At 34.9% G+C, this 19,259-nt stretch overlaps 1 protein-coding gene across 1 annotated transcript; it reads right to left on the bottom strand.

Annotated features, from left to right (window-relative positions):
* Positions 1 to 18,335: 18,335 nt before the first annotated feature.
* On the bottom strand, positions 18,336 to 19,117 carry LOC144998567 (thioredoxin H1-like). The gene is made up of 3 exons (XM_078958313.1): positions 18,924 to 19,117; positions 18,712 to 18,834; positions 18,336 to 18,611 (listed from the first exon to the last, which is right to left on the bottom strand). Exons 1-3 carry the CDS (start codon positions 19,014 to 19,016, stop codon positions 18,474 to 18,476), a joined length of 354 nt encoding a protein of 117 aa, XP_078814439.1. The 5' UTR covers positions 19,017 to 19,117; the 3' UTR covers positions 18,336 to 18,473.
* Positions 19,118 to 19,259: the final 142 nt, after the last annotated feature.

Genomic DNA, 19,259 nt, shown 5'->3' with positions numbered 1-19,259 from the left:
AATGTTGGTCCATTTAGAACCCAATTAGGGTCTTTAAGCCCAATATAGTTCAAGTTGAAGGTTTATTGGTCCATTAGGCCCAATAAAAGAATCCTAGTCCATAATGAATTTGAGCCGGGATTTCTAGGGTTTCCAACCCTTATTTGAACATATGAGATGTATTTGGAATGAGAATGGATTATAGTATTCACTTAGAGTACAAGTTATCACACTAGGTGAATGATTGCATGAGAGTAGAATTTCCTAGCAAAAATGCTAGTTGTAACATCATCCCCCCGTTAGAGGGAATTTCGTCCTGAAATTCTTTTGAAAGGTAGGTTCATGAATGAGACAATAGGTACTTCATCTGATCTTCGCATTTCCCATGTGGATTTCAGTCCACGCTTAGCGTTCCATCGAACCTTCACAATCAAAATGTGGCTTTGTTTTGTATGCTCTACTTTCCTATCCAATACCTCGACTGGTTCTTTGACGAACATGAGATTCTCGTTTATTTTGATTTCTTGTGAAGGAATGATAAGAGTCTCATCTGATATGCATCTTTTCATATTCGATACACAGGGTGTACGTTGCTGAGCTCTACAGGCAGCTGTAGCCTATAAGTCTTTGGACCAATCCGAGCAAGAATCTCGAACAGTCCGATGTATCGTGGGTTTGATTTTCTCATTTCCTAAAGCGAATCATTGCTTTCCAAGGAGATTCCTTTAATAACACGCGATCCCCGACTTGGCATCCTAATGGATTACGCTGCTTTTCGGAATAGCTCTTATGTCGGTCTCGCGATGCTTGAAGTCAAGCTTTGATTTGGATTATCTTCTCTGTTGTTTCGCAATTGGTTTCTGGTCTCATGAGAGTACTGGCGAGTGATCTGCATTTATGACTATAATGAGTTTCGGAAAGAGCAATCTTGATGCTCGCGCGATAGTTGTTATTGTATGAGAATTCAGTCAAGGGCAACTGGGTATCCCCTGACTTACTGAATTCAGACACCCAGACTTGTAGCATAACTTCGAGTGGTTGAATGGTTCGTTCACTTTGACTATTGGTTTGAGGTTGGTAAGAAACGCTAATACTTAGTTATGTTCCTATCGTCTTCTGAAATGACTATCAAAGTCTTGAAGTAATCCCGTTATCTCAAGCCAAGATTGTAGATACTGATACTTCATGGAGTCCCACGATCTGTATTAGCAGAAAATGGGCAGATTGGATTAACCTATCGACGATCAACCGGGTAGCGCCCAACTCAACTCTTATAATAATAAGCTTTGTCTTTTGACTTCGAGGGTTTTATCCATCCCTGCAGTGCTTTCTTCGCGATATTCTTCGGCTTGATGCTTTCAAGGCTGGTTGCAGATGTTGACAGTGTTTTTTTCTTGCTTCGTGAGTAGATGAGTATGCTATTGATGAAAATAATGAAAAGGCTGACTAGGAGTGGTTGAGAAAACTTGGTTCATAGGGTCCATGAATAGCATGGGAGCATTCGTTAGACCAAAGGGTATCACAATGAATTTGAAATGGTCGGGACGAGTTCGGAAGGCAGTTTTTTTTTTTTTTGTGGGATGTCGTATTTTCGGACTAGAAGTTGGTGATAACCGGTTCTTAGATCTATTTTAGAGAAGTAACTAACTCCTTGGCGCTGGCCAAATAGATCGTCAGTCTGAGGGAGTGGGTATCGGTTTTTTATAGTGAACTTATTCAATTTCCTAAAATTGATGCACATTCTGAAGGATTCGTCTTCTTGAAGAACAAGACCGGAGCTTTCTAGGGTGAGAAGCTTGGTCCGATGAATCCTTTTCGCAACAATTCTTCTCAATTGACTGGATAACTCACGAATTTTGGCAGAAACTAACCTATAAGGTGAATTGGCAATTGATGTGGGTCCTAGTATTAGGTCGATTTGAAATTCGACCTGTCTTTCTGGAGGTATTCCCGGATGTTCTTCGGGAAATACATTCGGAGAATCGCATGCAACCGGAATACATTGTATGCTTACTTCTTCCTCGGTCTTGTCCATAATATGAGCAAGGAAAACGTAGTTCTTCTGGTGCCGGCACTTCTGTGCCTTGATGCACGAGATTGGATGAGGATTGATGTTAGGTTTATCACCATGGATTATTAGAGTTTTGTGATTGGGAAAGTGAAGGCAAACGGCCTTCTCGCGACACATAATATCAGCACGATGGGGACTTAACCCAACCATGCCGATTATCACATCAAAAACTCCTAATATTTACTGGCATCAAATCTATTTGTAATGAATGGTTGTTTAGTGTTAAGGTGTACTCCCCATAAATATCCTATGTTAATTTGGTTTTTTCCCATTAGTCACGTCCACCGTAAAGGCTTAGTTTAGCTTTCGGGGTTGTTGTTTTAGTAAGTGCTCGAATTTGTTACTAACGCTGCTTCACCCAGCTTCACTATTGAATAATGGGTAAGCGAAAGAGTTCTTAAGTGGGAACGTACCAATAACAACCGTCGGGTCTTGGACTGCTTCGCCTTGACCCAAGGTCAAGACCCTTTTTGATCCTTCTGCACCTTGATTGTTATCCTTGGGGCAACTGCACCTGAAGTGACCGGTTCCTCCACACCTATAGCAGGTGTAACTGGTCTCATCATTGGTGTTGTTGTTAGGGTTATTGCGATTGTTGTCGTTTTCATTTGGCTGATGATTATGACATGGATAAGTTCTACAGAATTTGGCAGTGTGATTCTTTCGGTTGCATTTGTTACAATACATCTCTCGGCAGGCTCCATTATGATGGAGTTTGCACTGGTTGCATTTTGGAAGGCTTCCAGCATATGGTCTTGTTGGTGCTGGTATAATAGGGGTCATGGTCGCATGAACAGCATCAACATGTTTCTTCCTTGAGAACCCTTGAGTGTGTTGTCCCTTTCTCTTACTTCCAGACCTCAGTTTCCTGCTCTTAAGCTTAGGGTTTAGAGTTCCTTGATAGGTTGTCACTTGTTGGTTTCCATGTTCGTTCCTTTGGCTGGAGTTGTCAATGTTGTTCCCGCCTCCATTGGGGTTGTTTGCATTGATTTACGCCATCGTAACAGTTACTGCTGCCGTTACAGCAGCTTGGAATGTAGCAGAGTCCATCTGCAGGAGCGGTGTCTCGCGGGTTCACTTGTTATTCTTGCGAGATGGCATTTTCCTGCTTCACGTTGATAATCCAGATCGTAAGTAATGATCATCATTCCTGGTTGTACTCTATAAATTTTGCATCTTGTTGCATAATTCTCACTGTTTCCATCTACATCCCTATGATGTATTTGCGGTAGTAGGTAATCACAGATTTGGCACGATCGTCATGTCTATCCTTAGAGTATATAAGTTGTTCTGGTTTCGAGACCCTTAAGTACCTAGCGGTTTTGAGGGTTCTCTTGTGCATATAATTGAGTCTATGTAGTAATATGAAATAAAGATAGCACATAATTGTTCCAGTGGTAAGTACCATCTTAGTACACGAAAGAGAGTCATGTCGGATAGTAGGGGGGAGCAGAAAAGGCTGATCCTAATTGTGGCGGGAAGTGTCTGGTGGTGGTGCCGATGAAGTGGATGCACCTCGGAGATGAGCTACTTGTTGTTCGGTATCTCGTAGTCGTACTTCCCAAACTAACTGTCTTGCTCGAGAGTCTCCATTCACTTCATGTGTTTGTCTCTTGTCTCTCTCAATGGCAAACCTCATTTGTTCTGTTCGATTTGGGGTGTCCCGAGCTTGATTATCAATACCTCAGGTGCGCCAGACCATGACTGGGAGGGTCCGGTCAGCTGGTCCCCTATGCCTAAGATTGAAGAGATCCCGGTTCCTACCGTAATGTGGTCGTATCCCCTGCTGGTGACTCTATCTCCAAATATCGTGTGCCCATGGGGGCATGGGGCCACCGGGGCCCACACAATAAGTCGGTACTCTGGCTTTTCATGGATGATTGATGACATCGGATTCTGCATCCGAGTCATCATCATCATTGCCCTCTGGCTCTTCCCCTTCGAGGCCCACTATTGACTCAGCGGGTCCATCTGCGAGTTCTACTTCGTGTTCCTCCTATGAGTCGAGCCACATTGCTATTCCCTGACTAGGGAGATAGGGGTTTCTTGGCTAATGATACTCGTCTATTGTGTATTTCACAAAGGGGGTATAAATACTAGAAACAAATAGCATACCAATTACTCCTATAGAAATTTTAGTTTTGTTTAGGTTTTGTTCTATAAGCTGTTTGGATAATTAAATGGTAAGTTTTTGATTCATTGCCCATCACAATTACTCCTTAACACATGTTGGTCGTATTTTGAATGAATGTAGTTGATCAGGCTACATTCACCCCCAATACGATTACATAACTGTCCGGGTTTAATAGCGATGTTCAAATCCTCCAAAGACTTTTACTGTTCTTGTTGTGTTATTATTCTAAAATGCACACAAAGGTATGTATTTTTTTAATTATTATGTTCAGAGTTGTTTAGTCCCATTGTATTTATAGTTGCATATCCTGTATGATTAGATATGCTAGTTCACTATAAACAATGCTCAGATACCAATCTGTCACACCCCCGAACCAGCCGGCGGAAACGTCCGGGGGCTTGCGCGTGACTTCATCTTGAAATATCATTACAGTGAATATAATTGAAACATAACATCATCATCATCACACATGTAATAATACGACATTCATTGTTTACATCGAGTATTGTATTTGAATATTACATGCCAAAATAGTAAGAGTATGATGAAACAAAATATCACACAATATCCATTAGTTTGTTTCGTTCATCCTGCTTCAACGGTATCTTGAGAATACAAGTTATTTTGAAAATGGTCAACATAAAAATGTTGGTGAGTTCATAAGCATGTTTGTGAAAATGATTTGTATAACTTTGAAAACCACCAGAAAATCCGATATTTTCTGAAAACTGTTTAGTGTGTTTGTGTTAGATCTTGTATTAATGCATGTATGCTATTGTTTATTTGACTAAAAAGGTAAAGAGAATGTAGAGAATCTAAGAGCGCGTAAAGAGAATGTTCCCAGACAACCCGACGTTGCCTAAAAAAAATGTCGATGTCTTCCGTAAACTTCATAACGTTAATTCCTCTAAGCGAGCCGTCATAACCATACTAAATAATGACAATTTCGCCTGTCTTGGCGTCGTTAGACGCCGACGGAAAAATAGAATAAGGTTTTCGTCACCCTAGACTGAGTAAGTCTAACTGTAGCGAACAACTGAGGTGTGGGGTGTCAACCCCGTATAGATCTATACACAAATCTCCATTCTCCCTCCAGGAGACTCTGGTTATAACTACAGGCTACGATCGTACACTTAATAGGTGCCAACCGATAAAAAAAAACTCGCTAGATCCTTAATCGAATTTACGCGAAGAAAAATGTATAAACTCATTCTAGGACCAATGATCCATGTAAGTGAACCACGAAGGCGTCGCTAAACATGTAAATCATTTCAAGGCCCAAATGGAATGAGATTATATAACATGGGCCCGAAATATATATGAAACGACAACTAAGGATCAATTCACATATAAAGTATTTACAGGCCCAAATAGCACACAACTAGTATCCAAAGTCTGCCGCACATGTTAATGGGTTAGTGAGGCCCAATAAACATGTAAATAGTATACAGGACCTATCACACATAGAAATGGGTCATTAAGGCCCAATAACCTAGAAAATGATCAAATTAAATTCATTTGTTGGTTTATCATTGGTTTTAGTTCAAGTATTCACTAAAATAGTATAAAAAGTAGAACGCATATAAAACCCATTCTCAGGCCCAATAAACATGTAAGTGGACCACTAAGGCTCACTATACGTGTCTAATATTTCCAGGCCCAATAAGGATATGAATATCGTTTTTAACCCGTTTGTTATTGTTTTGTTTATTTTAGCTTGATTATTTACAAATTTGATATAAAAGGCCCTCATTTTTGTAAAAATGACGTTCTTGGCCTAATAAGCATAAAATTTACAATTAGGCCCAATTTTTGTAAGAATAACACTTTGATCTCCAATTTTGTTAAAAACTTGTGTTGATGACTACTTTGTGGTAAAAATAACATTTATAAACTCATTTTTGTCAAAAATATCATTTTTGCTTGATTTTTGTGAAAATGCACATTTTTCTGGTTTTTGGCTTTTCTGACCTAGTTTTTAGAAAATTTGTAAAAAATTCATCGTAAGTCGAAATTTGGATCCGTAAATTCTGGAAGTTTGGAAATTTTGTCTACTTTGTTAAAACAATTTTCTCATAATTTTTGATGGCTTCAAACTAGTGTGAAATTATTCATCTTCACAGATTGGTCCGAAATTATTTCAAATATGATAGGCAGTTTTGTAAAATTTGCCAAAAATTGTAGAAAAATCGTATGAAAACTTGCGAGTAGTCATTTTAAAGGTATAAACCTGAACTTGATCCATGTAAAACAGTTTTGGAAAATACTTCCATTTGAATGGTCAAAACAGTCCGAGATTGGACCAAAACTTTTCTGTCAAATGCTGTTTTGTGAGTTTAGTTTATAGATCTCTAAGCACAACACTCATTTTTGTTATATCAAGTGTATAAATCCAGTATATACTAGTTTACATGTATTATGTTTGATAAAACATACTTCTCTCAAGATTCATATAAAGATCCAAGTAATACACTTCAAGTTTCTTAACATATTTGTAGATTAGTGAAGAAATCACACATAATCACCAAATGTTTCAAGGAAATCACACATAATCATGCATATACACATAGATCTACTCAAATCAACTTGTATTCTCCCCCCAAAAAAAGTAAAAACCAAAAACAAGGGGGTATGAACTCACCTTGGGGTTTGGATATCGGCTTTGATGAAGATAAGAAGAAGGTGGTGTAAGTTATGACTCTAGCTAGCTTCTTGGTGAAACTTTTGAAATGATGGTTATTCTAAGGTCAATAATCATGAAAATTGGAGAGTAAGGGAAGTATTCTTAGCATAAAATTGAATCAAAACAAAAGATTTTGTCATAAACTTACCAAGAGGATGAAATTGATGAAAACTCCTTGAATCGCCCTAAGATTCACGGTTTTTGGGAGATAATTGAGAGAGTATTTTTAAGAGCATTTAGAAGAAAAGATGAAGTTTGAATGGGAAGTTGGGAGGCCGAGATTAAGAAGGAAGAGGAGAAGAGAAGAAAGAAGTGACAAGATGTTGTATTGATATATGGGATTAGCCTAGTTGCATGTGGTATAATTGCATGGAAACCCTCTATGTAAATATGAGGTGGCAACACTTAATTATCTAATTGTTAATTCTTTTTTTTTGTATTATTCTTGTTGGGCCGAGATTGGACCATGAGTGAAGGAATTGAGATAAGTTTAGGCCCTATCTTGACTTAGTTCGAAATTATGAGGCCCAATTAATATTTTTCGGCCCATTGGGCTCTTAAGGTGGTTCACGGCCCAAGATGGTACAAAGGAATGCATTTGTGGTCCATTAAGGCTAATTAATTCATTTATGGCCCAACAAGGCCCGTTAGAGATAACTAGTCCGCTTTAGGTCCAATAAGGGTAAAATGAATCATTTTAGGCCCATATGGACCAAAATGTTGAGTTTTATGAATGTTGGTCCATTTAGAACCCAATTAGGGTCTTTAAGCCCAATATAGTTCAAGTTGAAGGTTTATTGGTCCATTAGGCCCAATAAAAGAATCCTAGTCCATAATGAATTTGAGCCGGGATTTCTAGGGTTTCCAACCCTTATTTGAACATATGAGATGTATTTGGAATGAGAATGGATTATAGTATTCACTTAGAGTACAAGTTATCACACTAGGTGAATGATTGCATGAGAGTAGAATTTCCTAGCAAAAATGCTAGTTGTGACATCATCCCCCCGTTAGAGGGAATTTCGTCCTGAAATTGTTTTGAAAGGTAGGTTCATGAATGAGACAATAGGTACTTCATCTGATCTTCGCATTTCCCATGTGGATTTCAGTCCACGCTTAGCGTTCCATTGAACCTTCACAATCAAAATGTGGCTTTGTTTTGTATGCTCTACTTTCCTATCCAATACCTCGACTGGTTCTTTGACGAACATGAGATTCTCGTTTATTTTGATTTCTTGTGAAGGAATGATAAGAGTCTCATCTGATATGCATCTTTTCAGATTCGAGACACAGGGTGTACGTTGCTGAGCTCTACAGGCAGTTGTAGCCTATAAGTCTTTGGACCAATCCGAGCAAGAATCTCGAATAGTCCGATGTATCGTGGGTTTGATTTTCTCATTTCCTAAAGCGAATCATTCCTTTCCAAGGAGATTCCTTTAATAACACGCGATCCCCGACTTGGCATCCTAATGGCTTACGCCGCTTTTCGGAATAGCTCTTATGTCGGTCTCGCGATGCTTGAAGTCAAGCTTTGATTTGGATTATCTTATCTGTTGTTTCGCAATTGGTTTCTGGTCTCATGAGAGTACTGGTGAGTGATCTGCATTTATGACTATAATGAGTTTCGGAAAGAGCAATCTTGATGCTCGCGCGATAGTTGTTATTGTATGAGAATTCAGTCAAGGGCAACTGGGTATCCCCTGACTTACTGAATTCAGACACCTAGACTTGTAGCATAACTTCGAGTGGTTGAATGGTTCGTTCACTTTGACTATTGGTTTGAGGGTGGTAAGCAACGCTAATACTTAGTTATGTTCCTATAGTCTTCTGAAATGACTATCAAAGTCTTGCAGTAATCCCGTTCTCTCAAGCCAAGATTGTAGATACTGATACTTCATGGAGTCCCACGATCTGTATTAGCATAAAATGGGCAGATTGGATTAACCTATCGACGATCACCCGGGTAGCGCCCAACTCAACTCTTATAATAATAAGCTTTGTCTTTTGACTTCGAGGGTTTTATCCATCCCTGCAGTGCTTTCTTCGCGATATTCTTCGGCTTGATGCTTTCAAGGCTGGTTGTAGATGTTGACAGTGTTTTGTTCTTGCTTCGTGAGTACATAAGTATGCTATTGATGAAAATAATGAAAAGGCTGACTAGGAGTGGTTGAGAAAGATGGTAGTTTGAAAAGGCTGACGTATGGGTTGTAACTGTCAAGTTTGAGAGTATACCACCCAGCCTTAGAAAAAATGGGATAAAGATGGTAGTTTGTATTTTGGTAATTTCAATTCTTTTTATATCTTTTTCCTTTTCTTCCTTTTAGACTTACAGGTAACTTACAAAACAAACCCTATGTTTTTACTCTTTAGTTATTTGAAATACTTATATAAAATTATATGTTAATATTCTTAAAACTTTTAAAAATATATGTGAATAGTTTTTACTTTTAGCATCACTATAAATTCAAATTCGTTTATAAAAAAATTTATTTTTCACTAAATGATATGTTATAATATAGCAACCACTCACACCCTGAATATTTTACAATGTTATTATAAATACATTTAAAATTATATTATCCATTAAAGATATTTATTAACACGTTCAAATAAAAGTGTATGTGTGCCAATCCGGGTTCCATTATGTGTAATAATGTGATAATATAAGATTCAATGATTATATTGATAAGGTTCAATCATTGTGTCCGTCTATATATATATATATATATATATATATATATATATATATATATATATATATATATATATATATATATATATATATATATATATATATATATATATATATACCAATCAATCTAACAATAAAATATAATGTTATAATTTTATATCTTCAGTTTAAATTGTAGTTTTAAAAAGATCTTAAATTTTTTTAATTTATATATTAAACCCTTAAAACTTTATTAATTTTGAAAACTAACAAAGGAAACATATTATTTAATATAAAAGTTGTATAATTAAAACGATCTAATGAATACATTTATAAAAATAGTAATAATGAATATTAATAAATATTTTAAATATTATTAAAAAAATATTTTATTAAATAAGAAATATAAACTATGAAACATTAACAAAAATAGAAGAGATAAAAATGAAACTTTGGTTTTAGTTTTCTCTATATATAGACGATTGATGTTTCTTATTTGTTAAATTGAAAGTAACGTCATTATGAAAGTAATTTTCGTTAAAAGCAAACGTACGATATTTATTATAAATATAGATTTTATTAAATAGCAAGTTTCGAATAATAAATTGGTGACACATGTTATCAAGTATTTCTACTTAACATTTTTTTTGTTTGTTTTTTTTTTTTTTGTTAAATATATGTTTTTCTCCATATTATGTTTAGAGAAATTATTACATCCAATGGAGCCAGATGAAGTAAATGAAAATAATAGCATGAATGAAAGTGACTATTTTTCGACGTAACATTGTCATTTGAAACAGATATGCATCCAATAGACAAAAATGAAGCAGATGAAAATGAAAGTAATTATTTTTTCGATGATACATCGTCATTCAAAACGGATAATGTATAAATTCATTAGTATGTTGTTACAGTAATGTTAGCATCGAGTGGATTTATTAGTTACTAATAATAATATAATTGCTACGTGTTCAATTTTCGTTAAGAATTGATGGATTGGATGCAAAATGTGACCAAACTTTAGGTTATGTCATCGTCATAAAAATTTCTAAACGTACCTTTAGTTACTAAATAATGCATTAGTTTGAAAATAATTATATTTCAAATATTAGAATTATATATGTAGTTGAAGGTGCTCATCATGTGAACGTTAATTTAAAAATATCATACCTACTATTTTACCACTTTGGCGTGTTACTATAGATCATCACAATATGCTTAATGGAATATTGTTTATGTTGTTCGATTGAATTCCTATATTTTTCAATTTTACACAGTAATTATAATAATTCAATAGTTGAATTATCTGATAATTAATAACATCAAATTTATATTTTATTATATATAGTTTTTAATGCAGTGGCCATAGGAGTATGGTTTATATATATATATATATATATATATATATATATATATATATATATATATATATATATATATATATATATATATATATATATATATATATATAAAGTTTTAAAAAGTATACGATTTTATTTGAAAATTAATATAAATATAAAGATATTTAATGTAAATTAAAAAGTCACATTTACATTAGTTTTAAATAACATAGTTTAGGCACATTTAATTTATAGATTAAAAATGGGTACTACTATTTTTACCCGGATTTTTCTAACTCTACCCCTTTAATCATTATAGGTTTGATAGCCATATTTTAAATCATTTATTTTATATCAGCTTTTTCAAGATTGTAATCAATTTATAAAAATTATACTCATTTTAAGATTTCGAATAGTGTGTCCTCAAGTCAACATATTAAACGATGCATGTGATGTATATTGTTGGTTTTAAAGACTCTGGGCATATAAAACATATAAAAAATTAAATTAAATACAACAATAAAACGTATAAATTACTCTTATATAAAATAAAAAGAAATTGTTAACATTAATCAAAATAACATTTTAACTATATACACTCATCACTCAAAACAAGAACAATGATCAACCCACTGAAGATGACCTTCCACTGCTATTAACCACCGTCGTCGGACACCAACCGTCAGAGTGAACTGGAACAAGATCTAGATAGAGATCGAATGAATTAGATATATCGCATTCAACCCACTTTTGTCGACCTACCACTGTCATGAACCATCATCGCCGAGAGAGACGTCGACCACCTAACACCATCCCGGAAACCACGTCAGCCACTGAAAGTCATCCCAAAAATCTCGTCTTACCACCATAAACCACCGTTAAAGAGACCAATATAAACGACAAAATTTCTTGTTGCTTACCGTCACAGCATCGGACCACCTTAAGTTTGGTCGAACCACCAACCTGAAAACTCGTCGGAGAAGCATTTCTCTCGCTCCTTTTATTCTTAGCGGTCGATAGGGTTTAATACATAAAAAGTTTTTACAGTTACAACCATAAGTTTTGAATATGCTCCATATTCACCTTATAACTTTAAATCTCTTACGATCTCTACTTACGTTTTCTTTAATAAAAGACGGTTTTAAAAACAAAAAAAAATTAGTTCATTTAATTTTTTATTTTTTTATAATGTTTTGTTAATAATTACACGAAATTTTTAATAAAATATTTACTTAGAATCAACTTGTTTTTCAATAAATTATACTAACTTTTTAACAAAATATTCTAAGTTTTTTAATTATATAAATAATATTTTATTAAATAGATTTAAAAACATTAATGATTTATATATTATAAAAGAGTATTTATCATTAATTTATAATTGGCTAAAGTTATAGGTAAAAGACAAAATTTCACGATTGGTCCCTGTGGTTTACACAATATCGCACTTTGAGGACTTTCTAGCAAAAAGTCACGCGAATGGTCCTTAAGGTTTCATTTAATTGCGCGATTGGTCCTTGACCCTAACCCCGTCATTTTTGAGCCGTTAGTGAAGGGGTAAATTTGTCTTTTCATCTTGCAGTCACTCTAATAATCGATCATTATGCACATATACGCATGAACTCTGTAATTAAGTACAAAAATCATCTTCCTCAGCTACCCATTACCCTTTCGCATTCATCTTCGTCTTCTCCAACAGAACACAAGGCAGAGGATCATCTGTCGATTGAAAACGATAATGGTGTTAACGTTATGGTCACTTCGTTCCAAACACACTAAAGCATCAAATTATGATTTGGAAAGGATATACCGTAAGTGACTTACTAAAGTGATCTTTGATTTTCTCGATTTGATATTATGCCCAAATTGTTGAAATTTTTTTTGTTATTCTTTATTTCAGAGGGAATAAGCAACTATTTCACTCTGAAAATCCATCATGGTGGGATATTCACGAAAAGCCCTGGGAGAAGGTACGTAGATGGAACAATAGACTATGTTGACTTCGTAGATATTGACGTATTCTCTGTGCATGAGTTGGATACAATGGTTCGAGAAATAGGGTACGTAGAAGGGCAAACTTTGTATTATCATTTTCTTATTCCAGAAGTAGAGTTGGACTTTGGTCTGTTACCTCTAGGAAATGATGGGGATGTGCATGTATTGTCAAATTATGTGGAAAAAAATAACCTTTTAAGTATCTACATAGAGCATGGGCATACAAGGGTTAACAGTTATTTTTTGTCCCCCACCAAGGTTATTATTGAGGAGTTGGTTACTGATGTATCCCCTGAACTAGATAGGAACCAAAAGAAGGGAAAAGTTGTTGGGTCTTCTAGGAAAAAATTAGACTACTCCCAGTCCATTGTGCCATATGGAACATTTGATGGACCTTCACAAGTGATACAGGATAGTGAGCCAGTTATGGATGATGAGCCAGTTATGACTGATGAGCCAGTTTTGAATGATGAACCAGTTATGAATGATGAACCAGATTTGAATGATGAACCAGTTATGAATGATGTACCTGTTATGAATGATGTGCCAATCATAGATGACCAATATGATGAGCTAGTTATGAATAATGATCCAGTTGTAGATGACGAATATGATTGTGAGGATAGTGCAGATGAAAGTGATTTTGATAGTCAGCATGATGCAAAAAAAATAGTGTTTGATGAGGAACCTTTGATAGATGATGTGGAGGTGAACATGATCAACTTCTGTAGTGTACTTGATGAAGACATTGACTTGGGCCAGCTTGATCCGACAAACAATAATACTAAGGAAAAGGAAGACATTGAAGATGAACGTTTAGAAGTCTTAGACAATGATGTATTTGAGTCATTTGCTAGTGAAAAAGAGCCTAGGAAGAAATTGTTAAGGTCCATTCTAAAACCAGTTGCTTGTTCATCTGGTGAGGTTCACACTAAAGCTTTTAAGATTGGTCAGACGTTCAAGGAAAAGGAAAAAATAAGAGAAGTTATTGCCAACTACTCTGTAAAAGAAAGGAGGGATCTACATTATGTAAAGAATGACAAGACAAGAGTTAGGTTAAAGTGTAGGGGTATTGTTCCTGAATTGACTGGTGACAGTAATAAAGATAGGGGCAATTTAGTACTTTCCAAGAAAACAACTTGTCCATGGGTTCTTTTTATATCTAGGGCAGATGAGAAACAACTTTGGACTGTCAAAACATACGAAGATTCTCATTCTTGTTTGCAAACAAGGACAATGAGGGCTTGTTCATCTAAGTTTCTAGCTAACAACATATTGCATCAAGTTGAAAGTAACCCCAAGATCCCTACACGTGCTTTACAAGAGGAGTTAGTACAGAGGTATTCACTTTCAATATCAAAGATGAAAGTATTTCGGGGCAAAGCTATGGCAAAACAATATGTTTATGGTGATTATGAAAAGCAGTACGGTGTTTTGAGAGAATATGCCATGGAATTGAAGTCAAAGAATCCAGGAACAACTGTGAAGATAGATGTTGAAACTGAACCCAATGTGTCTTCTGAGACAAGGATCTTCAAACGGATATATATATATATATATATATATATATATATATATATATATATATATATATATATATATATATATATATATATGCTTAGGTCCATTGAAGGAGGGATTTAAAAAAGGTTTGAGGGATTTTCTTGGATTTGATGGTACGTTTTTGAAGGGTCCCTTTCCAGGACAAATTCTTACTGTAGTTGGGCTTGATTCGAACAATGGCATTTACCCAGTTGCATATGCCATTGTAGAGACTGAAAATATTAACTCTTGGACATGGTTTTTGGAACACTTGGGTGATGACTTAGATTTGAATTCTTCATCTAACTTCACTTTCATTTCAGATCGGCAAAAGGTACCCTCTAACTTTTTATTCACTTTTACTTTTTTTTATTATTTCATTTACTAACTTATTTTAATTGTACTCACAGGGAATCTTGGCTGCAATAAAGAAGTTATTTCCATCAGCTGAGCAAAGGTTCTGTTTAAGACATGTGTATCACAACATGAAATTGAAACACAAAGGAGATGAATTGAGGGAAGCAGTATGGTGTTGTGGAAAAGTATACAACATACCAAAATTTAATAAGGCTATGGAGAAACTGAAAAGCTTAACCCAGAAGCACATGAGTGTTTAAGTAAAATTCCTGCAAAACACTGGGCAAGATCCCATTTCTCTGGTAAGTATCATACTCTTTTCACTAACATATTTCATAACTGATTTCAGTAATTAATTGTTTGGTTTTATATATAGGAAGGGCATTGACTGATAGTTTAACAAATAACTTGTGTGAGGTATTTAACTCCAAGCTAGATGAGGCAAGGGACAAGCCTATAATCACTTGTTTGGAATATATTAGAGAATACCTCACAAAGAGAATAGTAAATGTTCATAAGGTGCTAGACAAATGCAAAGGTTCTCTAAGTACAACTGCAACAACAATCTTAGAAAACAATAAGACAGAGGCAAGTAAGATGAGGGTTCTATTTAATGGAGCTGATAAATATCAAGTGACTGGTCTATGGATGGAGCAGTATGTTGTGAATTTGAAAGAGAGGAGTTGCACTTGCAGGAAATGGGACATTACAGGTATTCCATGCCAGCATGCTATTGCTGCAATGTATGATAAGATGCAGAATGGGTCAGAATGTGGAGATCCTGAGGCTTGGGTGAGCAAATGTTACTGGCTCAGTACATGGAATGTTATATACCAACACACAATTGACCCAATAAATGGAAGGAGCATGTGGCCTAGATCTGATTGTCCAACAACCCTTCTCCCACCCAAACATCACAAATAGGTTTGTTGTCATACATGTTTTGTTTAATTTAACTTGAAACTATTTAATAAACTTGTTAATATGTAACCATATGAATTTGTTTATAGGTTGGTAGGCCAAAGAAAAAAAGGAAGAGGGCAGTTGATGAGCCAACTCAAAGTACCAAGTTAAGTAGGAAACACTTGACAGTCACTTGTAGCAAATGCCACAACAAAGGTCACAATGCTAGGACTTGCAAGGGGCAGGGAGGTCCTAGTGAAGCTGGATAGGGGGGTGGACAAAAGAAGGGAAAACATGTTGTAGCTTAGTTTGTATTTCTAAGTAATCTTTTGCTATTATGTCTAATTAAAGTTAGAACATGTTTACTAAGTTTGGTTATGGTATGTCAGTCAAAACAACTACTTTTGATAGGTCTTTTGGGTATTCTATGTTTGTAACATGATATTACACTTACATGCATTATGGTTAATGGTAATGCTACTTTGGTAATTAGTTTTTTGGCTATGTTACTGCACTTTAATAATCAACATTACACTTACATGCAATCAAATTGACAATTTCCTTCCTTGCTAATATAATATCCATCACATTAAAACAAAACATCAAACTTACATTACATATTATATCTGTTACATTTTCTTGTCCCAACATTACATACAATCATAGGGAAAATCCTTCAAAAGCTATGAAAAAATGGGACCAAAAGACAGATTCCAAGTTATAGATTCCCCCCCCCCCCCCCCCCCCCCAATGCTTCTTGATTTTTTACTTGAAAAGGTAACACACCATGAAAAACAACCAACTCAGACAAAGTAGCCATTTCACCATCATCAATTTTGCTTCGAGATTGTTTCTTCCACGCAACAACCCTGGAATCACAACAGTTGACCTAGGGCACATGGGAGGGTCGAACCATCCAAAAAAGCTGAATGTTCCTCCTAACCTTGAGCATGACCAAAATCGACGACCTGGGTTCAAGTCAGTCCACGATGTCACCAAAATCGTCGGCCTTCCACAGTGGCATATCACCATCTTCTTCAATTTTGGAATAGAATGTGAGTAGGGAGGGAAGAACAGAGGCAAGGAACGAGAAGTAGAAGGATACAAAGGCGGACCTTAAATTATATACTCTGATGCACAACAAGATGAAAAGACAAATTTACCCCTTCACTAACGGCTCAAAAATGACGGGGTTAGGGTCAAGGACCAATCGCGCAATTAAATGAAACCTTAAGGACCATTCGCGTGACTTTTTGCTAGAAAGTCCTCAAAGTGCGATATTGTGTAAACCACAGGGACCAATCGTGAAATTTTGTCTAGGTAAAATAGTTAATTGGCTAATAATTATACCTACTTACGTTTTCTTTAATAAAAGATGCTCTTAAAAACAAAAAAAAATGTTTATTTTATTTTTTATTTTTTTATAACAGTTTTGTTAATAGTTACATCAAATTTTTTAATAAAACATTTTACTTAGATCAACTTGTTTTTTAATAACTTATATTAATTATTTAACAAAATATTCTATGTTTTTTAATTATATAACTAATATTTTATTAAATATATTTAAAAATATTAGTGATTTATATATATATATATTTTAAAAGAGTATTTATCATTAATTTATAATTGGCTAAACTTATAGGTAAAATAGTTAATTGGTTAATAATTAATGATAAAAAAATTAATGCAATCATAAGGTAATTACAGATAAACTATATAATTATAATATAATTATGAATTAGTTAATAAAAAATTCAAGATAGAATGAAAAGGAGTATAGATAGATTATGGGGTTGGCTAATAAAACATTCTATTTTACCATTTAAACAACCCTAATTAATGTTTGAAATATTTTTATAGATTACAAAGTGTTTGGAATAGTTAATAGGATTGATTGTGCATTAATGAAATTAATATAATAATTGTTTATTGATTTCAGTGTAATTAGTTTGTGTGTATAGGAGGACTTAGTAATTTCCATTATTAACTTATTTTAGGTTATCCGGAGTGGAGGGATCTACCAACGCGTGGAGCTGACCTGGAGGGTTGAAGACGCACGAACACCATCTCTAGACCTGATGGTTTGCTTGTGGCGTCTTTACGAAGACGGACGAAGACGAGGGGCGCTATTGGCTGGCTTCCGTTTTGAGTGATTGGAGTCGTTGGAGGATACAAAAATTTTAAAAAAAAATCATTAACATTTGCAGGTATTTTAAATGGAGAAGACGATAGAGACGTCGTCCTTTAACGAGGAAGAAGCACACATTTTTCAACAATTGTTAAGTATGGTCCCTTGAGTTTGGGTCAAAAGTAGAACAACCCTCTCCCCTAATTTTCTTTTTATTATTATTATTATTATTATTATTATTATTATTATTTTCTATGTTTTTATTAATGATGTTTTTTTATTTAATTTAATGTTAAAAAAATGTTTTGGAGTGGTGATTATTTCTTATATCTAGTGGATTGGTGGTGAAGCTGACGTGGGACAGATGTAGCATTATTTTTTTCAGTGAGTTGATGGTGATCATTCCCATAGTCTCGTTACAAATATTATTACTAAATCATATTTGTAGCAAAACACGGTAACCAACCCTCCTTAAACTACAATTACCAATTATCTAATGTTCTTTTCCACAAGATATAACTTACGGCAGTTGAAACAAAATATTTTACATATAAAACATATCTTTTAATATTTACTGGTCTTCTTCACATCATAGATATAAGTCATAAACATGCTTAGAATGACACTGCAGAGACAAATAAGCCATTAATATGTATTTGTGCTACGCTTATGCAGATCCCCTATGAGTCTCGATTTTCTTGGGGAGTGCATCTTTGGAAGCACCCACAATTCTGTCCACTACTTCTCCATCTTTAAGAAACATGAATGTTGGCATTGCCTCCACTGAGAAATCCTCAGCAATGCTCTGTTTGTTATACCAACTTGTTATTTCTAAGTGCTGAAAATAATAACACCCTGCAATAATCTCTAACTATGAAGAAGTCAAGAAGATACAAGAATCTTACTTTTAGTTCATCCACATCAATCTTAACGAAGATAACATCGGGAAACTTTTTAGCTAATTCGGCAAAGATCGGTGCCATCATACGGCATGGACCACACCATGAGGCTGTGAAATCCACAACCAACTGTCAAGAAATCCATCTAAATATTAAGTGTATGTGAAAACGATAACAACTTTCGATAAACAAGAATATAACAAAGAGATTAGAGTTACCAATTTTTTAACTTGTTTGTGGTTTTCAAAGAGTTGTTGCCATAACTCGACGGAGTGACAGTTAATCAACGCTCCTTCTTCCAAAGTCGCCATCTTCGCCCTAAGTCTATCTCTCAAGTAAACGTGATTCGAAGTTGTTTAATTAGTATGCAAATGCGTACTTTAGCTTTGAGTATGGATGAAATTGTGCAACATGGAATCACTATTTATAAGCACAAAAGCAAGGCATATCGGTTTTGGGATGATAGATATTTTGAGAGAAGTGATGTAGACCTACGCTTGCGTGGCCCATAGATATTGAATATTGTAGGGCCGTTAATTAATGGTATCATGTTT

This window comes from Lactuca saligna, chromosome 5, assembly GCF_052625555.1.
Source record: "Lactuca saligna cultivar CGN05327 chromosome 5, ASM5262555v1, whole genome shotgun sequence".
Classification (NCBI taxonomy): Eukaryota; Viridiplantae; Streptophyta; class Magnoliopsida; order Asterales; family Asteraceae; genus Lactuca; species Lactuca saligna.
Note: the sequence above shows the minus strand (reverse complement) of the source record. Positions and strands in the feature narration are given on the sequence as shown.